The following is a 22,540-nucleotide window of genomic DNA, read 5'->3' on the forward strand; positions in this document are numbered from 1 at the left end:
ACAACTGTCAAAGAATTATTATCCAAAATATGTGACAAACTCGTTCCCATTAATAAAACAAGAAAAAAATGTTCAATTTTATTAGTAATTTGGGAAAAGATGTTACTATTTTACATTCTACAGACTGGGAAAAATTAAGTAGTCTGAAAATACAAATTTTGAATATAGTATGAAGAAATAAAAGTTCTTTTCCTTGTTGGTGGCAATTTAAATTGTTATAGCCACATTGGAAAACCATTCTATTACTTAGTAAATTTGAACTTATGCCTACCTCCTCAGAGAAACTTGTGTATGTGCACTAGCAGATATATTTAAGAATGTTCTTAGCAGTGTTGTTCATATTTGAAAAATTGGAATCAACTCAAAAGTCTATGAACAGTAGAATATATAAGAAAATTGTGTTCTATGAAGCATAAAGTAGTAAAAATGAATGAATAGATTTTGTACATCAAGATGGTAACAACATAATATTGAATGGAAAAAGTCAACTTGCAGAAGAAAGCATACAATATTATTCTATGCATACAAAGATAAACAGAGAAATCTATGTGTTTTTTTTAATGTTCTAGAACAAGTTTTAGTCTAAGTACAATAATACATTTTTTCTTTTATTTTTTTAATTTATTTTTTAAATTTATTGGGGTGACAATTGTTAGTAAAATTACATAGATTTCAGATGTACAATTCTGTAACACATCATCTATAAATCCCATTGTGTGTTCACCACCCAGAGTCAGTTCTCCTTCCATCACCATATATTTGATCCCCCTTACCCTCATCTCCCACCCCCCACCCCCCTTACCCTCTGGTTAAATATGTGTTTTTAGGATTACTAGACCTGTGGTAAACATATAGTAAACAGAAAAAAAGGGAATTTTATTAATTCCAGAAATGAGTTGCCTCTCGATGGGTCGGGTAAGACAAAGGGACACGATTGGGAAAGACATCAAGTAGCTTTCTAAAGCTGGACTGAGGAATATGAGTCCTTGTTTTATTGTCTAATTTTCGAGGAGCATACATATTCCATAAACTCTTGTGTTGTGTATTGCACCATAAAAATTTTAAATGACAAAAACAATTATAAGATATATGCAATGACCCATCAAAGATATGGTTCATCTCTTGAAGAGCTCCCAGTTTCATACTTGTTTCAGAATCTCTATCCTTTCTACTTCATATACTGTTGTAAGGGACTCTTTTCTTTCTTGTTTCTTCCTTCTACATTCTGTTACTTTTTTTCTGTCTTCTTAAGTTGCATGCTTAATGCATTCTTTTCACCCTTTTTTCTTTTCTAATATAAGCTTTTCAGGCTACAATTTACTCCCAGTTACTCTAGCTATATCCTGCCATTTTTAACTTGTAATGTTTTATTATCACTTGCTTGCATTTTTAAAATTTTCAGTATGGTTTTTTCTTTGACCCATCAATTATATATATTGTAAAAGCTTCTAAAGTTATCTTTTGGTTGATAATTTAATCACATCATGGACCAAGAATTTGGTCATTTTATGAGTAATTTTTTGAAGTTTGTTGAGAATTCCTTTAGGTCTAGTACATCGAAATTTTTTTCTTATTTGCCTTAAAAAAAAGCACTCTGTAGCAGTCAAGTTCAGTGTTCCATATGTGTCCACTAAAACCAGTTGTGCCATCAATTATTCCTATAGCTTTTCTTCTATTTCTGTCTGCTTTTAATCAATTATTGAGAGAAATGTGTTAAAATACCCTGTTAGGATAGTAGATTTAGAATATCTCTTTGTAGATATGCCTAATTTCTCTTTAAATATTTTAAGGCTATGATACTAGGTGCATACATGTTCAGAATTATATGTTCCTGGTGAGCTGAAGTGTTTATTAACATATCATTCTCTCTAATAATGCATGTTGCTTTAAAACAGCATTGCCACATAGACTTTCTTTTAGTTAATTTTGCCAGTTTTATCATTTTTCCCTCAAGTTTTAGGTCCACCCCTGGTAATAGAAGATAGCCTATCTTTAATTTTATCCAGTCTGATAATCCTTGTTTTTAAATTGGAGAAATTAATCCATATTTATTTATGGTAACTATTGGTATATTTGCATTAATTTATTCCACTCTAGTCTTCATTTTTCTCTATCTTGTTTCTCCAAAGTATTTACTTCTTTTCCATTATATTTATTAAAGATATTTTTTCTCTTTATCTCATTTCATTTATTTTGCCTCTACCTGCTAGGAAATTATACATCTCATTTCCATTTCTTTAGTTGTTACTCTAGCAATTTTAACATGTACATTTAACTTTAATCTAAAATTAATCAGTATCTTTACCCTCCTCCCAAACAGTGCAAAAATCTGAGAATGTGTTTAATCTAATTGTCTTTTTTTCTGATCCATATGCCTTTGTTGTTCAGAGTTTTAGTTCCACATGGATTTTTTCCCAGCTGTATTGCAATATTATTAACTTATATGTAAGTTTAAGGTGTACAATATGATGATTAGATATATGTATCTATTGCAAAATAATTACCACAATAAGGTAATAAGGTACCACATCTCCATCCCTGCACATAATAATGATTTGCGTGTATATGTTGATAACATTTAAAATCTAATTTCTTAAAAACTTTCAAAAAACAACAAAGTATTGATAATAATAGTCCTCATGCTATGCATTAGGTCCCCAGATCTTCTTTATTTAGAGCTCAGAATTTGTCCCCTTTGACAAACATCTTGCCATTTCTCCTACCACCCCAGCCCCTCCCAACCAACATTCAACTGTCTATTTCTATGAATTTGACTTTTTTATACCTACATACAAGTGAGAATAAACAGTGTTTGTCTTTCACTGTCTCTCATATTTCATTTAGCATAATGCCCTAAAGGTCCATCATGTTGTCATAAGTGGCAGAATGTCTTTCTTTTTATGGTTAAAATATTCCATATTACATGTATTTCACATATTCTTTATCCACTCATCTCTTGGTGGACACTTAGATTGTTTCCTTGTCTTGGCTATTGTGAATAATACTGCAATGAACATGGGGTGTACAGATATCTCTTCGAGACAATGTTTTCATTTCCTTTGGATATTTACCCAGAAGTGGATTTCTGCATCATATGGCAGTTCTATTTTTAATTTTCTGAGGAAACTCCATACTGTTTTCCATAGAGGATGTACCAATTTACATTCCCACCAGCAGTACATAAGAGTTCCATTTTCTCCACAGCCTTGCCACCACTTGTTACTGTCTTTTTGATGATAGTCATTCTAACAGGTGAGAGGTGATATCTCATTGTGGTTTTGATTTGCATTTTCCAGACAATTAGTTATGTCAAGCATCTTTTCATATACCTGTGAGTTTTTTATACCAGGGGTGCTAAAACAATGTATACAAGTGGACACTTTTGTCAACGTTGCTCAAGCAGTGGTTCACCATAATCAGAAGTGTCTGGACACTGATGGTAACCACTTTGAGCACCTCTTGTAATTGCAGAAGTCATACGTGACTTGTATTCATCTTTTGTTACCAGTAGATATTGAGTATTACAATTTAAATACAGTTTTCCTTTCTTAAAATGTGTATACATTTTTTTGGCACCCTCTGTATATTTTGAGTAGTAAACCCTTATCAAATAAATGGCTTGGAAATGTTTTCTCCCATTCCATAGGTTGCATTTTTATTTTATTGATTGTTTCTTTTTCTGTGCACAAACATTTTAGTTTTATGCAGTCCTATTTGCTTACTTTTGCTTTTATTGCTTGTGTGTTTGGTGTCATAGCTAAATAATATTTGCCAAGACCAACGTCGAAGAGCTTTACCCAGCTTTCTTTGAGTAGTTCTACAGTTTTGGATCTTACTTTTAAGTCTTTAATCCATTTTCAGTTAATTTTTGTGAGTGGGATAAGATAGGGTCCAGTTTTATTCTTCTACATGTGGTTATCCAGTTTTTTTCAACACCATTTATTAAAGAGGCAATCCTTTCCCCCATTGCATCTTTATGGTTCCCTAGTCAAGTATTAGTTGTCGATATATAAGGGTTCATTTTGGGGCTCTCAATTCTGTTCCATAGATCTATCTATATCTTTATGCCATTTCTATACTGATTTGATCTACACTGATGTTTTTATTACACAATTAGACATATTGTTAGTCATTTTATATATTTGATATTTGTTTAGATTTGACCAAATGTTTTCCTTTAAAAAAGTACATTTTATTGCTATTCCTTCTTGCAACTCAGACTTCTTTGCAAGGGTCATTTGCCTTCTTCCAGAAAGATATCTTTTGACAGCTGCTTTAGTGAAAGTCTCTTGGTGGTAAATTCAGTTTGTCTTATCTGAAATTAAGTCACTTTGCCCTTTTCGTTAAAAAAAGCTATAATTTGCTCTCAGTTCTTTAGCAAAAAATATCTAACGAATCATTGCTTAAATCAAGTTCTCTGCATTTCTCATTCTCAGTCATTTGAAAACAATCTTTTCTCTCTGACAATGTCAAGATCTACTGCCTTTGATACTCTGCAATTTCATTTATCTTGTTTAGAATTTGTTAAATTTCCTCAATCTGAAGATGTTTGTGGAATTGCTCAGCACTTCATCCTCTTTCTCTACAAACTTTTCCTAGAATTTCAAAAAGATCTTCACTCTTTCATGTGCTTTAACCAGTCTTTTCTATTTTTCATCTCCTTGTCTCTCATGTTACATTCAGCTAATTTCTTTTTACCATCTCATTCGCTATTATTTTCTCCAGCAACGTTTAATCTCCTAATCTAGTAAACTCTCTTTAACAGTCTCTTATTTTATCACCATGCTTTCAAATTCCACTTTTATTTCTTTAAACATATTAAATGCATATATTTTGTACTTTGAATTTATAATTGTAATATCTGCATCATCTGCAGCAAGATTATTTGTTCTTTTACATCTCATTCAGGTCAATTTTTTAGTCATATATTTAGTGGTTTATTTTTTTGATGACTTCATGTTTATTGGAACTTTATTTATGGGACTTCATTGAGGCCTGGATTTAAAGTTTATTGCATCAGAGGAGATTTGTGTTTACTTCTACCAGGCACTTGGGGGCAATACTAATACAGAACCACCTGAAACTCTGGATTGGGTTTTAGGGAGTTTCATAGATACTGGTAATTCTGTGCCTAACTCAAGGGAAGTTAGGTTTGTGGTTGGTACCATGTATCCCCGAAAATAAGACCTAGATGGACAATCAGCTCTAATGCGTCTTTTGGAGCAAAAATTAATATAAGACCCGGTCTTATTTTATTATAATATAAGACTGGGTCTAATATAATATAATAGAGTAGAACATAACATAACATAACATAACATAACATAACATAACATAACATAACATAACATAACATAACATAATATAATACCGGGTATAATATAATATAATATAATATAATATAATATAATATAATATAATATAATATAATATAATACCGTGTTTCCCCAAAAATAAGACCTAGCCAGAAAATCAGCTCTAATGCGTCTTTTGGAGCAAAAATTAATATAAGACCTGGTATTATATTGTATTATGTTATATTACATTACATTACATTACATTATATTATAAAGACCCAGTCTTATAGTAAAATAAGACAGTGTCTTATATTAATTTTTGCTCCAAAAGACGCATTAGTTGATTATCCAGCTAGGTATTATTTTCAGGGAAACACAGTAGGTAATCCCTAGAGGACTAATTTCATCTTTCTTTCTGTTTTATTATTATTGTTGTTGTTACTATTATTATTTCTTCCTTTTCTTTCCTTTCTTTCTCCTTTCCTTCCCTCCCTCTGTTTTTTCTTCCTTCCATCCATCCTTGCTTTCCTTTCCTTTCTTTCTTTTTTCATCTTTCTTGTTTTTCTTTCCATATATATATATATATATATATATATATATATATATATATATAAATCAAGATATCTTCCTTCCTTCCTTCCTTCCTTCCTTCCTTCCTTCCTTCCTTCCTTCCTTCCTTCCTTCCTTCCCTCCTTTCTTTCTTTCTTTCCTTCTCTCCCCTTTCTTTCTTCTTCCTTTTATCTATTTTCTTTCTACTCACTTTACTCAGAGATAAAACTGAGAAAGGCATGTATTCCCCTACTGACTTCTTCTGAAGGACTCTGATCATATAGACACCAACTCTATATGGAGTGGTCTCTAAGCCAGTCTCCCACTTCATTCAGACCCCAGGCAGTCTTCTATCCTTCATTTGCTAAAAAAACCAGGTTTCAGCCACCAGTGACCAACAGATACCAACAGAGTAAAAGCTAAATACAGACCTACTTAACTCTATGAGTTAGTATTAACTTGTCCTGGAATTTGAGGAATTCCTGTACTTTACAGCCAGAGCTCAGTTGTCCATTAAGAGAGAGAGAGAGAGAGAGAGAGAGAGAGAGAGAGAGAGAGAGAGAGAGTAGTTTTGCTATACTGAAAGGTTTTTCTTTGAATATTTAGTCCACCATACTGCTGAAAACAGAAATTGATGATATCTTTGCATGTCTTTATCTTCAGTGCTAAATGAAGGCCATAGCTTATAATGGATATTCAGAAAATTTATTTGAAATGCATTAGAAGTTGTATACTCTTGGATCTTCACTCCAAGATCCAAGTCTCTTTATACTATCAGGCAAATGTGCAAAACTAGTTTGATTTATAAATTTGTTGAACTGGGAATGTCTTTGGACGCTACAAAAAAGGTGCAACATTATCCCTCTTTGGTCTTCATCTGCTTACTTGTGCTGACTTTTGGGTAATCCATTTTTTCCTCACCTCTTTCAGGAATACTTTCATGAGTCAAACCCACCACCATCATCCACATAATCTGGTGCAGATATCTTATCTGTGTGTTTTTATCACATCTGATGTTTACCTTGGCACAGTTTTTTCACATTGTGTTTAATTTATTGTCTAATATTAAATTGTAAGTAGTCTGAGCTCAGCTGTTATGTCTTGTTCACTTAGTGTCCCTTGTACTTGGCATAGTGTTTAGTTTGTAATGCGTATCAATTAATGGTTTTCCAGTAATGAATGAATAGTACCTTTTAGAATATACATTTTAGCTCTAAATATGCTTTTATTCTCAATCCTCAGGCCTTTCTCTTTTGTATCATCACTCTTAGAAAACACCTAGCTATTACTTTTTTGAGTCAGTAATTTGAATTGCATACTCTTCTCAAACTATTTTCTATGAGAGTTAAATAACTTCCATTAGCCTAAGTAAAAGAACACTTTAATACACAAATATTTTTAAACTAAAAACAATTTCATCTTTTTTGAAATGGGAAATATCATTAGCAAATGAAAGGCAAGATAACTATAACCATTAACAGTCTTCCTCTAATTAGCAATGAATTATATTTGCTATTTTATACTATGTTGAAGAATTACAGCTATTTCATAATCTTCCTTCACTTTGTTTTCATTCAAAGTTTGAATCTTGAAAGAATCATTACAATGTCTTTTTAATTTCTTTTCAATTTATAGACATCATGACTCATTCATATTCAAGAGTTCACTGCTTTGTTTATGAAATTAGATTCCGCTGAGATTTTTACTGCTATGAAACTTCCAATACAGAAAAGTACCACATTCAGCGGCAACTCAGCACTCTCCTCATTTTCCCTTTACTTATCTAAGTAGACATTCAAATAGGCAGAGGGTGCCAGAACAATGTATACACATTTTAAGAAAGGAAACCTGTATTAAAATTGTAATACTCAATATATACCTATAACGAAAGATGAATAGGAGTCACATTTGACTTCTGCAATTACAAGAGGTGCTCAAAGTGGTTACCATCAGTGTCCAGACACTTCTGATTATAGCAAATTACTGCTTGAGCAACGTTGACCAAAGTGTCCACTTATATATATATATATTTTTGGCACCCCCAGTATTTATTAAGCATGTGGTACGTACAAGATACTGTGCTGGTGACTTTGGTACATACAAAGGTAACACAGGTTAATAACAAGGTGAATTAGATATGACTCCTACCTTCAAAACCTCATCATCTAGACAAGTAAGAAATAGATTAATTATATAAATGTGCCTCGGTATCCATGTAGTTAAATATTAATAATGGCTAATAGTTATCAACTCTTACTATGTGACAATCATACAGTTTTACATGCTCACAAGTAATTCACTTCATCAAATCAAGACCATTGGTTATTTATACACATCATTATTGCAGTAACACTTAGAAAGAAACATTCCTTAAAAATTATAACTTACTCTTGATTGTAAGATGCATCCCAAATATCAAAGATGTTAATATGTAAAACAATGTAGGCCTTACAATTGATGAAATCTATTTACTCATTTAATGCTATCAATAACCCTTCAAGTTAGGTAATATCATTGTTCCCATTTTACAGATAGGGAAATTGATAGGGTTCAGAGATGTTAGGTAACTTGCCAAAGACCATAGAGCTAATAAGTAGATGAGTAGGGATTGGACCCAAAACAGTATAATTTGAAATGTCATGCTCTTCACCTCTATACCAGAGAGGTCTTGGATTCTTTCTGTAATAGGGTGTTCAGGAGGTTCTGTATCTTTTGTTCTTGATGTGGTTTCATTTAAAGTTGGAGAAGAATACAGGAACCTCTTTTAATTCCTGAGGGAAATTGAGAATTTAGTTGAGATTATGAGACTTGAATTTCAAAAAAAAACTCTTTTTTGGAAATTATTGTCTAAATTTAGCATGAAATTGTTATAGTAATCAGACTAAATAATAGTACATCTTACCAACAACAGGCCTGAGGCAATTTACTTTTTTTAAATCCATGAATTTATAACTTACCACCCGGCATGCAGATGAATGATCCTTATAGGATGATATAGATGGGGCAAAATTTTAAATTAACTTGTACTATGAGTGTATGTAGACATCTGTTTTTCATTTTTTTTGTTTTTGGCTTTCTGTTTTTTAAGAGAAAAAGTAGTTAGTAAAAAGTATCCATCACAGTTCCTTTTTTTAGCTTGTATTTAAAAAGTAGCAATATTTGAGATGACTAACCAAAAGTAAGAAACTGTCTATTTCATCTTAGGTAGCTATTTTTTAAAAGCTAATGAGTTAAGAAATAACAACCATGTGCTACATTGTTTTTGCCTATAAATAATGAATTACATGTAAGAACAAGAGGAAGTTAAATATACGCTGGGCCAATTGCATAATCATGGATACCAGAGACTTTATCTGTAGAAATTTAGCAAAACACAATTAGAAATGTCAAACAGAAAAGATGTCACTAAGATAATTATTCCAGAAATGAATAAAACTTCTGTCCCAGCTGTTCCTATCTTGAATAGTCAAGAGGAGATGGACATAGCTAAAAAAAATCTTACTGTTTCCCAAAATATGGTACTGGAAACACCTACATTAAAATAACCAGAGCGGTAGAATGCTTGTTAAAAACACAGATTGTGTCTTCTATCCCAGACCCATGGGATTGGTCCTTCTTTGGGTAGAGCTCAAGAATCCACATATTAAACAACAACTCCATCCACTGGTGATTGTAAGCCTGCTGGGTTTGAGAACCATTGTTTTAACACTTGGTTCTTCCCCACCCAGTACTTTGGCCTGATGGCAGAAATGAACCAATCATTAGTGATTGTTTTCACCAAATATCAGAGTTTGAATGGTTGGTTTACTAGATATCTATGAATCAGTGTATGTGTTGCGGGTGGGGAGGGAGTGGTTGACACTGAAGAAATGTGAGCTCATGTACTCAAATTTATATCAGTTCTTGCATGCCATATAAGCAACTGTTCAACATCACTAAATAGAAGTAATACTTTCTGACATCTAACATAGTTGCAGGAAAATAAAATTAAGATAATCCTAATAGCTATGGGAATGGAAAAAAAGAGATAACTCCAGTTTTTTTCAAAGAAAAAAATATCTGTAAGATCATTGACAAATCGAACGTTAATGGTAAACAGAAGGAGGAAAAGTAGAATACCTTGGGTTGAATCTGGGTAGCAGAAAAAAGTGAGGCACTAACATGGGGATGGAATGTGAAAACATTCTGAAAACAATTTCGAGTATGGGTGTGAAAGAAGGTGAGATTTTAGAGCTGGCCTTTTATAGAGATGGTGAATTGAATTTTATTACTGAGTTGACATATGAATGGATTTAACCAAATTGAGATCTAATCAATCATTATGTTTTTTACAGCAATTGTTCAACTGTCAAGCTCTACGAAAACTAAGTATTCCTGATAATGACCTTTCAAATCTGCCAACCACTATTGCTAGTTTAGTTAATCTTAAAGAACTCGACATCAGTAAAAATGGTAAGATTTCATCTCATCTCTAAATAACTTGAATTTTTTTTTTTTTACTGAAAATACGCTTTAATGTTTTCTCTTAGCAAATGATATAACACTTTTCCTCTGATTTTGTTATAACTCTAAGTTAATTTTATTGAAAAATTAAATCTTAATTGATAAGTCAAAGACAGAAAACCTCTCTCCCCTTCTCTCGCTAGTGTGCCTGGCATGCTCAGCCCTTATTTACCTCTGCATTCAGATGTTATTTAATCTTTTCCAGAATATTTTACTGCCTTAAACTGCTTATTTTCCTCATTCTCAGGATGTGGGGTGGAGAGCCAGGAGGAATTTATATAAAAATAGAAAACATAGATCCTTTCTTCAAGACATTATAATTGAGTTGGAGATATGTTTGATATTAAAAATAGTGTCTATAATTAACAATATAGCATTGTGAACTTCAAAATTTAAGAGGGTAACACACATTAAGTGTTTTTAACACATACACGCACACACACACACACATACTCACAGCAAAAAACAAAAGATGAAAAGCAAAACCAACAAGGGGACACAGGGAAACTCTGGGAGGTATTGGCTGTATCTGTAAGCTTGATTGTGGTGATGCTGTCATTGGTGTTTGTATTATGTCCAAACTTGTCAAATTGCACATATTAAATATGTATAGCTCTTTGTGTATCAATCATACTTCAATAAATCTATTTTTTAAAGGTAAAAGACTAATTTAAGTACCCTAAAAAAAATCAAATCGAAGTTAGGTAGGATTGGCTTGACATTCTAGGTAAATAGGATCTTAAATTAATCTGTTTTGTTAAGCACCACCAGGAAAACCTCTATTAACCACATTAAATTGACATTTCTAAGAAATCCTGGAACATCCTGCTTACAACTAAGATCTTTTTGGTAACAGCCACTAGAAGCAGACCATATTTCTCTTCCCAGTCTTATTTTCTTAATAACACTTGTGAGAAACTGACATACTATGTATTTAAATCATTTATGTATTGTCCAGACTCCTATTACTAGAATTAAAGTTCAGTGATGTCTCAGTGTTGTTGTTGTTTTCATTACTGGTATATCTGTATTGCCTAAAACAGTGATTGGCACATTGTAGGAGCTCAACAAATCGTTATTCAACGAATCATGAATTAACGGCTCTGCCGGATGAACATGGGACATTTGTTGAAATGTACCAGTGTGAATGACTATTAAAATATCTTCAGTTTAAGTCCATGAGAGTCCTAGAGAAGTTTACAGTGTCACTGGAAAGATAAGACTAAATAATCAGTGAATATCATAAAACACTATACAACGAGTTGCTCCGTTATTTGGCCCTAATAACACTTGTGAATTCTTAGAGAGTAGAAAGATTAATTAAGACTGCTTTAGTATTAGGGGAGAGTTCAAGTAAAGGATATAAGCTGAGGATTTCCATGAAGCACAGTAGTATCAGAATAAAGGAGAGCATTTCACTTGAAGAAAACAGTAAGAATGCAAATGGGGAACGCACACACATTCTTCTATACCAACTTGACTTACCACTTAGAGGGTTTTCAGGAAAACAATTTTTAAAAGACCTTATGCAGACATAGAAAGAGAACACCAATTAGATTAAGGCCCATTTAGAGATGATATTAGGCCTACCTTTATTCTTTTACGGTTAGATTTACAGGCCACGCTTTTATACGGATTGGTATTTCTGTACTTGAGTAACAATTAATACTGCTTATATACAGAGGGTGCCAAAAAATGCATACACATTTTAAGAAAGGAAAAACTATCAAAATTGTAATACTCAATATGTACCCATAACAAAGATGAATACAAGTCATGTTTGACTTCTGCAATTAATTACAAGCTCTGCTCAAAGTGGTTACCATCAGCATCCAGACACTTCTGATTACTGGGAACTACTGCTTGAGAAACATTGACCAAAGTGTCTACTTGTATACATTTTGGGGGCACCCCCAGTATTTATATACATTCACACATCAAATGCTATTTTCAACTTACAATTTCTGAGAAATATCATATGGCCAAATATATTACATCCTTTGACCTTTAGAAAGGTTGGGCTGCAGAATCCACATAAAATGTATCTTATTTTTAAAGAGGGTCAGAAAAAAATCATCACCAAATACAAACACAAAACTCCTGAGACATATGAGATTTCTGTGAGCATTATAATTATCTCTTAGTAGCTCTTTTGCATCATAAAATTTCGTTGCCAGGAAGTGCATTGCAAGTTCGACTTCTTCAGCTTAGAAGTAAATCCATGAGCATCCTTAGAAGTCCTTGTGAGTGTTATTTAGGGACTTTTAGACATACTTATGATCTCTATGTCCTGGAAGCATTTATGCACATAGACATGCGAGACATGGCAAGCCATTCTGCAAAGTCAGTACAGTATAAAAGTTTTGATGAGCATGATGATATATGAGCCATTGCCAGAAGTTACAGCAAAAGATGTCAACACATCACCCCTTTCAGAAAACCATACCTAAAAAAGCTGTCACTGAATTCTATGGCAGAGACCTTGACAATTACTGAGGAGCATAATATATCCTTTGGGAATCTGTCAAGTGAAGAAGGAGCAGAGACCAGAAATTAAGTGCAGTGTCAGCTCAGAGTTCTGGTGGAAAAAGAGTCAAGACATGCGACAACATATTATGAGAGAATATCAGTATTAGTATTTAGTATTAGTATTAGTATTAGTATTAGTATTAGTATTAGTATTAGTATTAGTATTAGTATTAGTATTAGTATTAGTATTAGTATTTAGGAGCAGAAAATAGAAAATGTTTTATTTTGAGACACAGGCTCATTTAACTACTAGTCAATCTAGGTAAAAAAAATTTGCCTGAAATGTGTGTGAAGTTGATGAGTGACACCTTATGATGAAACTAATTCACTTGGATGCTGAGTTTAAACCTGATTGGTCATCCATGTGGCCTCCAGTCTTTACTTTTCATTTCCAATTCTTCCACCTGCCCTCCTGATTCCCCATTTTTCCTTCCATAATTCAAAGGTACTATTTTATATTAAAACCTTTAAATAAATGACTGTTGTGTGCAGAAAAGTACCTACATAATTTGTGTGAACAGCTTTCACCTACCTCTCTAGCCATTCCCGCTAACCCTTCTCCCTTCCATGCCATCCCCAGGTAATTCTCAAATTCATCAACTGTTTACTTGTGACACAAGGAACCACAATATTTTCTCGCTCAAAGTATTCCTTCCTCCCCACTGCTGTCCCTCATTAACCAGACATAGGTCCTCTTCACCTTTAAAAGGACGTTTTACATGTCATTATTCTTGGAAATTTTCCTGACACCCTATACACAAAGAGAATTAATTGTTCCTTCCTCTGGTATACTTCGTATATGTTTTTGATTTGAACTTACCTCACTCTGTAATTTAATTTCTATGCATCCCTATTTATTTGACTAGATTGTAAAACCCTTGAAATCGGGGACTATCTTGTTCATCTCTCTATGTGGAGTGGCTAACACAATTCCCAGCATACATGATGGTGCGCAATAAATGTTTGGCAGGTGAATACCATTATGCAGAAGCATTGTTTTGAAGTATATAGTGTGTATTTATATTACATTACATACATTAGGGACCCAACATAGGATGAGATCTTCACCTTATACTGGGGTCTTGTTAAATAGTGTAACTGAATGCTGGCAAACATAGAAATGGCATTGTAATAAGTAAGGAGTAACCACTAAAATCAGTGTTCTTTGGGGTAATGATTACTTCATGTCAAGTTTTGTGCTTCCCTCCAGCTTCAGACTGGTATAGCCAACTGCATGCTGGACTTAGCTATGACATATTCAACAAACACCCCCAAACATAATAGATCTAAAACCAAATTCATCATCCATCCCAAAATGCTTTTCCTCCATTATCCAGTTATCTGTTAATGTTACTATCATCCACAAAGGCATTGAATGCAAACATTGATTCTTTCCTCTGACTCCCCTATGCAGTCAGTCACCAAATCCTGCCAAATAGACCTTCTAAATATAGTCAACTCTGTTTTCTTCTCACCATTCCCATACAATTTTAATTTAGTCTTTCTTTTTCCTAGACTGCTTAAATCACCTCCTAATCGGTGTCCCCAGCCCCATTAATTGCTGCAACCATTCACAGACCCATCTTCCACAAAGGAGCTTTATCACTCTTTTTAAATTGCAAATGTGGTTAGTTTACTGTCCTACTTACGATATTTCAGTTGATCTAGGATAGAATGTAGGTTCCCTAACAAAGCACTAAAAGTCCCCACAATTGACCTCCATCTACACTTGCATTTCATCTGCCCACTTCACAAAGATGATTAGCACTTTTTAACCTTATGGTCTAGAAACTGAAGAGTTGCCTCAAATATTTAATGCTGTTTCACCATCTCCGTGACTATGTTATTTTCTCAGCCTAAATCACCTTTCACACACCTCTTGCACCTGGTTCAATCTTACTCATCATTCAAAACTCAGTTTATTATTAAAAACATTTGACAGTTACATTAAAGTATGTATGGACTCTTAGTTTCAAGCTATTAAACATTTTAAACGTGAAAGAAATAATAGGACACAGCAATATGCTTACCGTGAGATTAAAATATTAGCATTTATTATAGATATCACACTCTAGTTTGTTTTTTCAAGTAGATAAAACATTACAGAAACTTGTAACTTCTCATCCTCCTCTCTTCCCACTTCCTCCCTCTCAGAGTTAGTGTGTTTAAAATTTCAGTGAAGTGCTAATTAATACATTGTACATATTGTTCTGCAAGTTTTTCATTCTACATTATATTTCTGAAATTTGTCCTTAATGATCAATGTGAATGGATCTAATTGTATCAGCAAAGTACCACGTTTCCGCTGCTTCATATCTTTGCCAGCACTTGGGGTTAGTGGATATTTTAAATGTTGGCCAGTCAAATGGAAGGATAGCTGGATATTTTAGTTTATATTTCCCTAATCATTAGGGGAGTTGGAAATTTCTCATTTCTTCTTATTGGCAAGTATAGAGTATCTTGCTCTATTAATTGTCTTTCTTGGTCCATTTTTTATTTTGGATTGTTTATCAGTTATGGATGTTCTTGGTGATCATATGTTGTGGACACTAGTCCCTTGGTTAAATGGGTTACAAATATTATCTCCGAATTTGTGGCTTATCTTTTCACTTTGGACAAGATACCATTTGCCATCAAGAAGTTGTCATCTATATGTACTAAAATGTATCACTCTTCTCTTTATAGTTTGCATTTTTATAGCTTATTTAAGAAATTCTTTTCTAATATCATATATTGTCTATATATTCTAGTTTTTCTTTTTATACTTGGGCATTTAATTTACTTGCAGGTAAGTTGCTAGTTTAAGTTTATAGATTGTATTCTTTTTTAAAAAAGCGTTGTATCTAAATTTAATTGATTCATAGAAACATAACTAATTTTTATATCTTGATCTTATATTCAGCCCCAGTGCTAATTTTAAGTTCTAATATATAACTAGTAGATTCTTTTGAATTTTTCTGTATAAAATCATATCATCTGCATATGACTATTTTTCTTTCCCATCCTTATACATTTATACATTTATATCTTCTTGAGTCTTCTTTTTATAAGTTAATTTTCTAGGAAATCATCTAGTGCATCATCCAGATGGTCAATTTTATTGTCAAACGTTGTCCTTAGGCTTTTCTTATGCATTGTATAAATAACTACCGTATCTGTGGCTGTTTCTTCCTTTGTCTTCCTAATGTTAATTGTGCTATCCATTTTTAACATTTTTATCATCCATCTTGCCAGAGGTTTTTCTACTTTACTAATCTTTTAAATAATACTCTTTTGGCTTATTAGTCTCTCTATCGGTTAGTTGGTTGGTTTGCTGGTTGATTGGTTGGTTGATTTTCTAGTCATTAATTTCTACTTTATTACTTCCTACTGTGGCTGTTTTTATTATGCCTCTTCTACTTCCTTAGGGTTTACTCAGTTGTTTTTAGTTTTCCAACATGTTTATGTATCTTTTAGTCATCATATTTTTATTGAAATATGTTGCAGACTACATGGTCTAGATGATACTAATTTCTCATTATTTATTGACTTTCACATTCTGGCCAAGTATGGTCAATTTTTTAAATATACTTTATTTCTCGTACTATAAATACATATTCTCTGATTGTTGGGCACAGGCTAGGGATCTACTAATTATATACTTTATTCTCCATTATATTAATAACTTTCATTATGACAAATACTGTTTCTTAATGATTTTTGCATACTTCGAACATTGAAAGCACCCAATGCTTGGAACATTTACCTAGTTGGAATATTGAACACACATAATGAACTGAGAAGAAATGAACTGGAAAATGAGATCCCAACCTCTTGTGTTCAATAAAGATTCTATTCTTTCATAAAGATTCTACTCTTTCTCTTTAAAAATAAGTACTTTAACCTTGAACATTCTTAAGACATTTTCTAGTCAATTTTTTGAAATGTGGATACATATGTGTGTGTGTGTGTGCGTGCGCACATACACACACATACAGAGGGTGCCAGAAAAATGTATATACATTTTAAGAAAGGTAAAAACTGTATTAAAATTGTAATACTCAGTATATACTGATAACAAAAGATGAATACAAGTCATGTGTATACTTTTTTTGGGCACCCCCAGTATATATATATATATATATATATATATATATATATATATATATATATATATATATGGGAGAGGTAAATAAATATCCATGCTGCTTGTAAATTACCCTTCCCTTCCTCTCTGAGTCCTTCTGATCCCAAATTTACATGCAGCAATCGGTAAATAAATACCAGTTTTCATATCAATAGGTCTTTTATCCTTTATTCCTCAGATCTTAATTCAACAGTGAAATAAAAACCTCCTGTCCATCAGAGATGTATACATTTTATATAGTGTGATCTCTGAATAGTATCTGCCTGTTTATAAAGCTGATTCATGGTCATAATGGAGTAAATTGTTTTATATGATAAAGCCAGGTAATGAATGATAAGGTTTAATTAGGCAGTGATTCAGTTTTAAGTATGATTGTTGATTTGTCAAAGCTTCAGACAGACTATGACACTATAATTTAAGGACTTTGATGAAAATGAATTAATGTGAAAGCCCTCCCTAATTCTGCAGCAATTAAGTGATTTTCCTCTCATCCTCTAAAACTTATTTCTATACGAGAATGGATTTTAAAAGCATCATAGTGGCAAAAATTACTGTTGTTAGTTGTAATGAAATGCAATCAGAGTTGAAGGCATTATTATATGTTTTACCAGCTTGCCAATTATTCCTCCCCTTCCCCAAATGCATGCAAAACACTAAAGACAAACAGTATCTTCTCAACTTTCAATGAAGAGAGAGACTTTCCCTCAAACACACTAGAAAAGGCAGATGTGAGTAACCAGTTAAATGATAAAAATCTTTAAAAGTTTGAGCACATTAAGAGAAGAATAGACTCTGGTAGTATATATGCATATATAAATTCATAGGGAGGTACACTTTGGGATGTCTTATGTGAGTTGGGGAAAAAATGTTACCATGCATTTGTTCTCAAGAACAATAAATATGCTCTTTGGTGTTAGGCAAATGATTAGGCCATTTGTTTAGAGTAAAGCTTATTATGCTTCCTTATTAAATCCCTGACTTTCAACACTCTTAATGAGTTACTTATCTGAAAAACCACTAGCACTTCCCTCACTATAAGATTTCTTTCCCTTTCTCCAGAATCTACTTCTGTCCAAGATTATAGTGCTAAACTAAGGATTGGCTCCTTCTATTTCTGTTAAAGAATATGAGGGCAACTAAAACCAGGTCTGCCCTCCTGCCACCTTCTCAGCCTGATGCCTGACCTTTTAACTCTTTCTAATGCCATCATCATTAAATAAAATCAACAAATATTGCATATGTGTGTTACCAACACTTAGTTCCTGGGTGATAGAGTTTACAATCGGGTAATATATCTAATTATAAGGGAGAAAGGAACTTTTCCCACCCCCTCCTCCTCCTTAAGTCTGTGTTGTGCTTGATCACCTAGACTGATACATTTTTCTACAGTCACAACAGAGCATTTTCTGAGCTGAGTGATTAAGCTGTCTTCTGTGTCCTTGTAAATCCTGGAAAATTGTAAGAGAACAAAATTGAACTGGTAATGAAACATTGTGAGCATACTCCCTCCCAGCTTCGGTATAACCCGTTTGAAAGCTAGAACTGCTGCACCTTACACTGTTTATAATAGCCTCCGTCACAGTACAGGTCCAGTAAGTGCTCAATAAAGGGATTGATTGATAACAAAGACAAAAATTATTAGTCAAATATGAAGTAAGATTATTAAACAGTTCATTTCACATAATCGTGACTGGATACATATTTTGTTAAAGCAGGGGGGGGAGTAGGGGAGGGAATCAGGTGTCATTTTAATTCATTTTGACTAAGTCAGATCCATTCCTTTGTGAATGAACTCGTTGGTCAAGGTCATAAAGACTTTTCAAAATTGTCTCTAGACGTGTCCCTCAGGCAGAATCAGTTGCGTAAGTCTCTCAAATTATTGATTACCTGCATTTGTTTTTTCTCTTTATAACGCCACTAAAATAGGCAGAGTTCTTGCTTAGGTTCTGACTGAGTTCTCGGCTCTCTTCACTAGAGTGGTTAGAAGTAAAACAAACCATTCCAGTCTGTTTGTTCTCTCTCTCTCTCCCCCCCACTCTCTGATTTAGCTGACCTGTTTCTCCCAAATTTACTAACCCCATAGCTGAAATCTCCCTCTAATCTGTACTTCCTATTTAATAGATATTGCCCCATTTACCAAATATCCTTGGGAAATGTGGGTTTATACACAAAGTAATTTAACAAAATTAAATTACAGTTTATCTTTTTTTAACGTAAAAGTTTTTACTGTGTTTGAATCATTCTGAATGATTATTCAAAAAAGTTTCATATCACATTATTAAAAGTTTCATATCACATAATTATGAGTGTAGTTAATGCAATTTAACTTTTTCAAGTGGACTTGGGTTCCTCATGGATTGCGTTATTGAACTTTTTTTTTAAGTATGTGTGGCTGCTTGCCTCTACACAAAATAATAACGGTAGATTTGAAGAGTCCTGGTGTTAACTTCGTAGTTTTCCCATCACCGCATCTGTTATCAGACCATCAGTTATAGTTTCTTCATATGGACATCCTGACTATTTTGAGTAGCCCCGTCTTCCTATTTGTTCCTTCTAATAGCTATCTGTTAAACTATGTATAAAAAATAAAAAGATTCTGAGCTAGGCTTATGATGCTGATTGCTGGTATATTAAATTCAGAAGTAAAGAACTTTATTACCTGAGCATTACACTCAAAGTTCCAGAAAATTGATACTCTGTGAAATTTGACCAAAGGTAATTATAGAACAAATGCAGTTTACAATGCCCCTGTAAGAATGCTACGTGGTCAATCTTGAGTACGCATTAAACTCAAAGTTCCAGAATGTTGGTTGTTTGTATTTGACCTGGAGAGTATGTAGGGAACAAATGCAATGTATAGTACTCTATTATAAATGTTGCATGGCCAATCTTGGGTAGCTAAAACTTATACCCCCAAAGTAGTTTAAATCCTAGATTTGATGGAGGCAGTTTAATACAGGTAAAATATGATAGTATTTGGAATAAGGTTGGCCTGGTTTCAAATCCTGGCTAGCCTCTGAGCCTCAGTTTCTTCAGTGGTTAAATGAGAATAATAAACCACATTATAAAATTGTTGTGAAGACAAAATAAAGCAAAATGCTTATAATATTTTCTCAATAAATTCCATCCTTTCTGCTCATAAATCTAATTCAATTTATTAGATATACAAATAACCGCCTACCTTCTCAAAACTGAAAAAAAATATATACAACTTGGTATTGGAATTAAAATATCACACAAAATATTAAAATCTCATAAATAGATTTCCCTTTTTTATATACAAGATATAACATTATGATTTTTGTCTTTTATCAGCATATGTTACTTCTATCACAGAGTAATTTGGGCTGATGATATCTATGAAATTCAGAAAAACAAACACTTCAAAATACATTATCCATAACTGTTATCATGTGTACTGATTTATATAAAGATTTATAAGTAATAAACAAAAGGTAATGCATTTGCGAGAACACTAAAAAGTTTAAAATTTGGTATTTATAAAAAGTTTTTTATATTTGTATGGAAAGAGACAGTTACCTTTTTCATGTAGAAAATGTAATTTGAATCTAAAGCCTCTGTACTAAAATTAAATATGTCTTTCCATTTTCTGAAGTTATGTTCATTGCTTCAAGGTATTGATGCAAAAATATAATTCTATGCAAATTAACAAACACTTGCCAAGTTACCATTGTTTTCCTAGGTCTGAGCTAGATAATGTCAGGAGTATCAAGAAATTGAATGTCAAAGGACAAATCTCACTCTATTTCCATCCTCCTATCTTTCCAGAACACTTTCTCTTATAAAACTCCAACCATCCTTTGACCCCACCAGAACCACCAGTCTATTAATACCACTGCCTTCTCAGGAATTCTTTCATCCTTGCTGTTTTCTCTGCCCTTTTTGCACAGCTCAAATTCCATTGTCAATCGTCAAATAACCCCCTTGACACCCTTGCTCCTCTCTTGTCACTGTGTACGCTCAGTAAAATTCCAATCCTGGTTGAACCCAAGTCTCTACCTATTGCTGAAAGGATCTGGAAAAAACAATTACATTGACATAACTTGAAATTCATTACAGAAATTCTAAAGTACAGCCTTAATGCTTCCCAGCAATCACGTAATATTTCCTTTGTCTAATGACTCTCCTCTTCTGGTGACTATTTTACATGTTTTCCTCTGCCTTGAACCCTTCCACACCTCCTCTGCCATCTTCATGGCTATCGATCCTATTCCACTGAATATATTAAGGCTCTCAGAAGATAACTTCTACAGGCTGTTAACCATCATATCTACCCATCTGCATGCATCTGCACCCATAGTCTCTGATTCCTGCCTGTTAGTGTAGTTGAACTCTCCCTGTTCCTCTCTGAAGCCAATTTCTTCACTAGATAACCACCCTTTCTTGCCTATCCACAGATATCACTCTAGCAACTTTCTTCAGACTCTACTGTTAATACATCATCAAGATTTTCCTCTCCACTTGTTTGTTTTAATAGGCATACACACCTGCTATTATTTTTTCCATTCTAAAGAAACCTTGGTTCCTCTTCCCTTTGACATGCAGACATCTGTGCCCTTATCTCTCTCACCTTCTTCACGTCTTTGTTTGAATGCCATCTTTCCAATCATTGAGGCTTACCCTAATCACCCTAGTTAAATTTGAAGTTGCCAGCATTTCTTTTTTTCAATTTATTTTTTTATCATTAAGTCTAGGTGTACAAAACACCATAATGAGAGACATGTACACCCCTCACAAAGTGATAGTCCCAGCAAGTGTACTACCCATCTGACATCATACATAGGTATTACAATACCATTACTTATAATACATTCCCTATACTGTACTTTACATTCAGTGACTATATATTTTTTTAGTTGTAGTTGACATTCAGTATTATTTTATATTAGTTTTAGGTGTACAGCATAATGGTTAGGCATTTATAATTTATGAAGTGATTCCCCCCAATAAGTCCAGTAGCCATCTGACACTATACATAGTTTTTACAATATTATTGACTATATTTCCCATACTATATTTCACATCCCTGTGACTATATTGTAACTAGTAATTTGTACTTCCTAATCCTGTCCCCTTCTCACCCATCCCCCCAACTCCTCTCCCTTCTAGCAAACATCAGTTTGTTCTCTGTATCTATGAGTCTATTTATGTTTTGTTTGTTCATTTATTCCGTTCTTTAGATTTCACATATAAGTGAGATCATATGAGATCTGTCTTTCTCAGTCTGACTTACTTCATTTAGCATAATGCCGCCTAGATCCATCCATATTGCTGCAAATGGTAAAATTTCTTTTTTTTTTTTTGGCAGAGTAATATAGATAGATAGATAGATAGATAGATAGATAGATAGATAGATAGATAGATAGATAGATATAAATAGATAGATAGATATAGATAGATATATAATATACATATAATTACATTATGTATACATATGTATACATATAATTAATATATATTATATATACCGGGGGTGGATGCCAAAAAATGTATACAAAAGGACACTTTGGTCAAC

General features: G+C 33.1%; 1 protein-coding gene across 9 annotated transcripts in view; it reads left to right on the forward strand.

Annotated features, from left to right (window-relative positions):
- LRRC7 (leucine rich repeat containing 7) overlaps positions 1 to 22,540 on the forward strand; it is a 526,722-nt gene that overhangs the window by 251,847 nt on the left and 252,335 nt on the right. For all 9 annotated transcript variants that reach the window (XM_088791197.1, XM_074334934.2, XM_074334932.2 and 6 more), the window contains one exon: positions 10,181 to 10,298. In XM_088791197.1, coding sequence (XP_088647323.1) covers positions 10,181 to 10,298 — 118 coding nt within the window. The remainder of the gene's footprint in view (positions 1 to 10,180; positions 10,299 to 22,540) is intronic.

This window comes from Rhinolophus sinicus, chromosome 14 (assembly GCF_057876585.1).
Source record: "Rhinolophus sinicus isolate RSI-liver-muscle chromosome 14, RSI-T2T, whole genome shotgun sequence".
NCBI classification, from domain to species: Eukaryota; Metazoa; Chordata; class Mammalia; order Chiroptera; family Rhinolophidae; genus Rhinolophus; species Rhinolophus sinicus.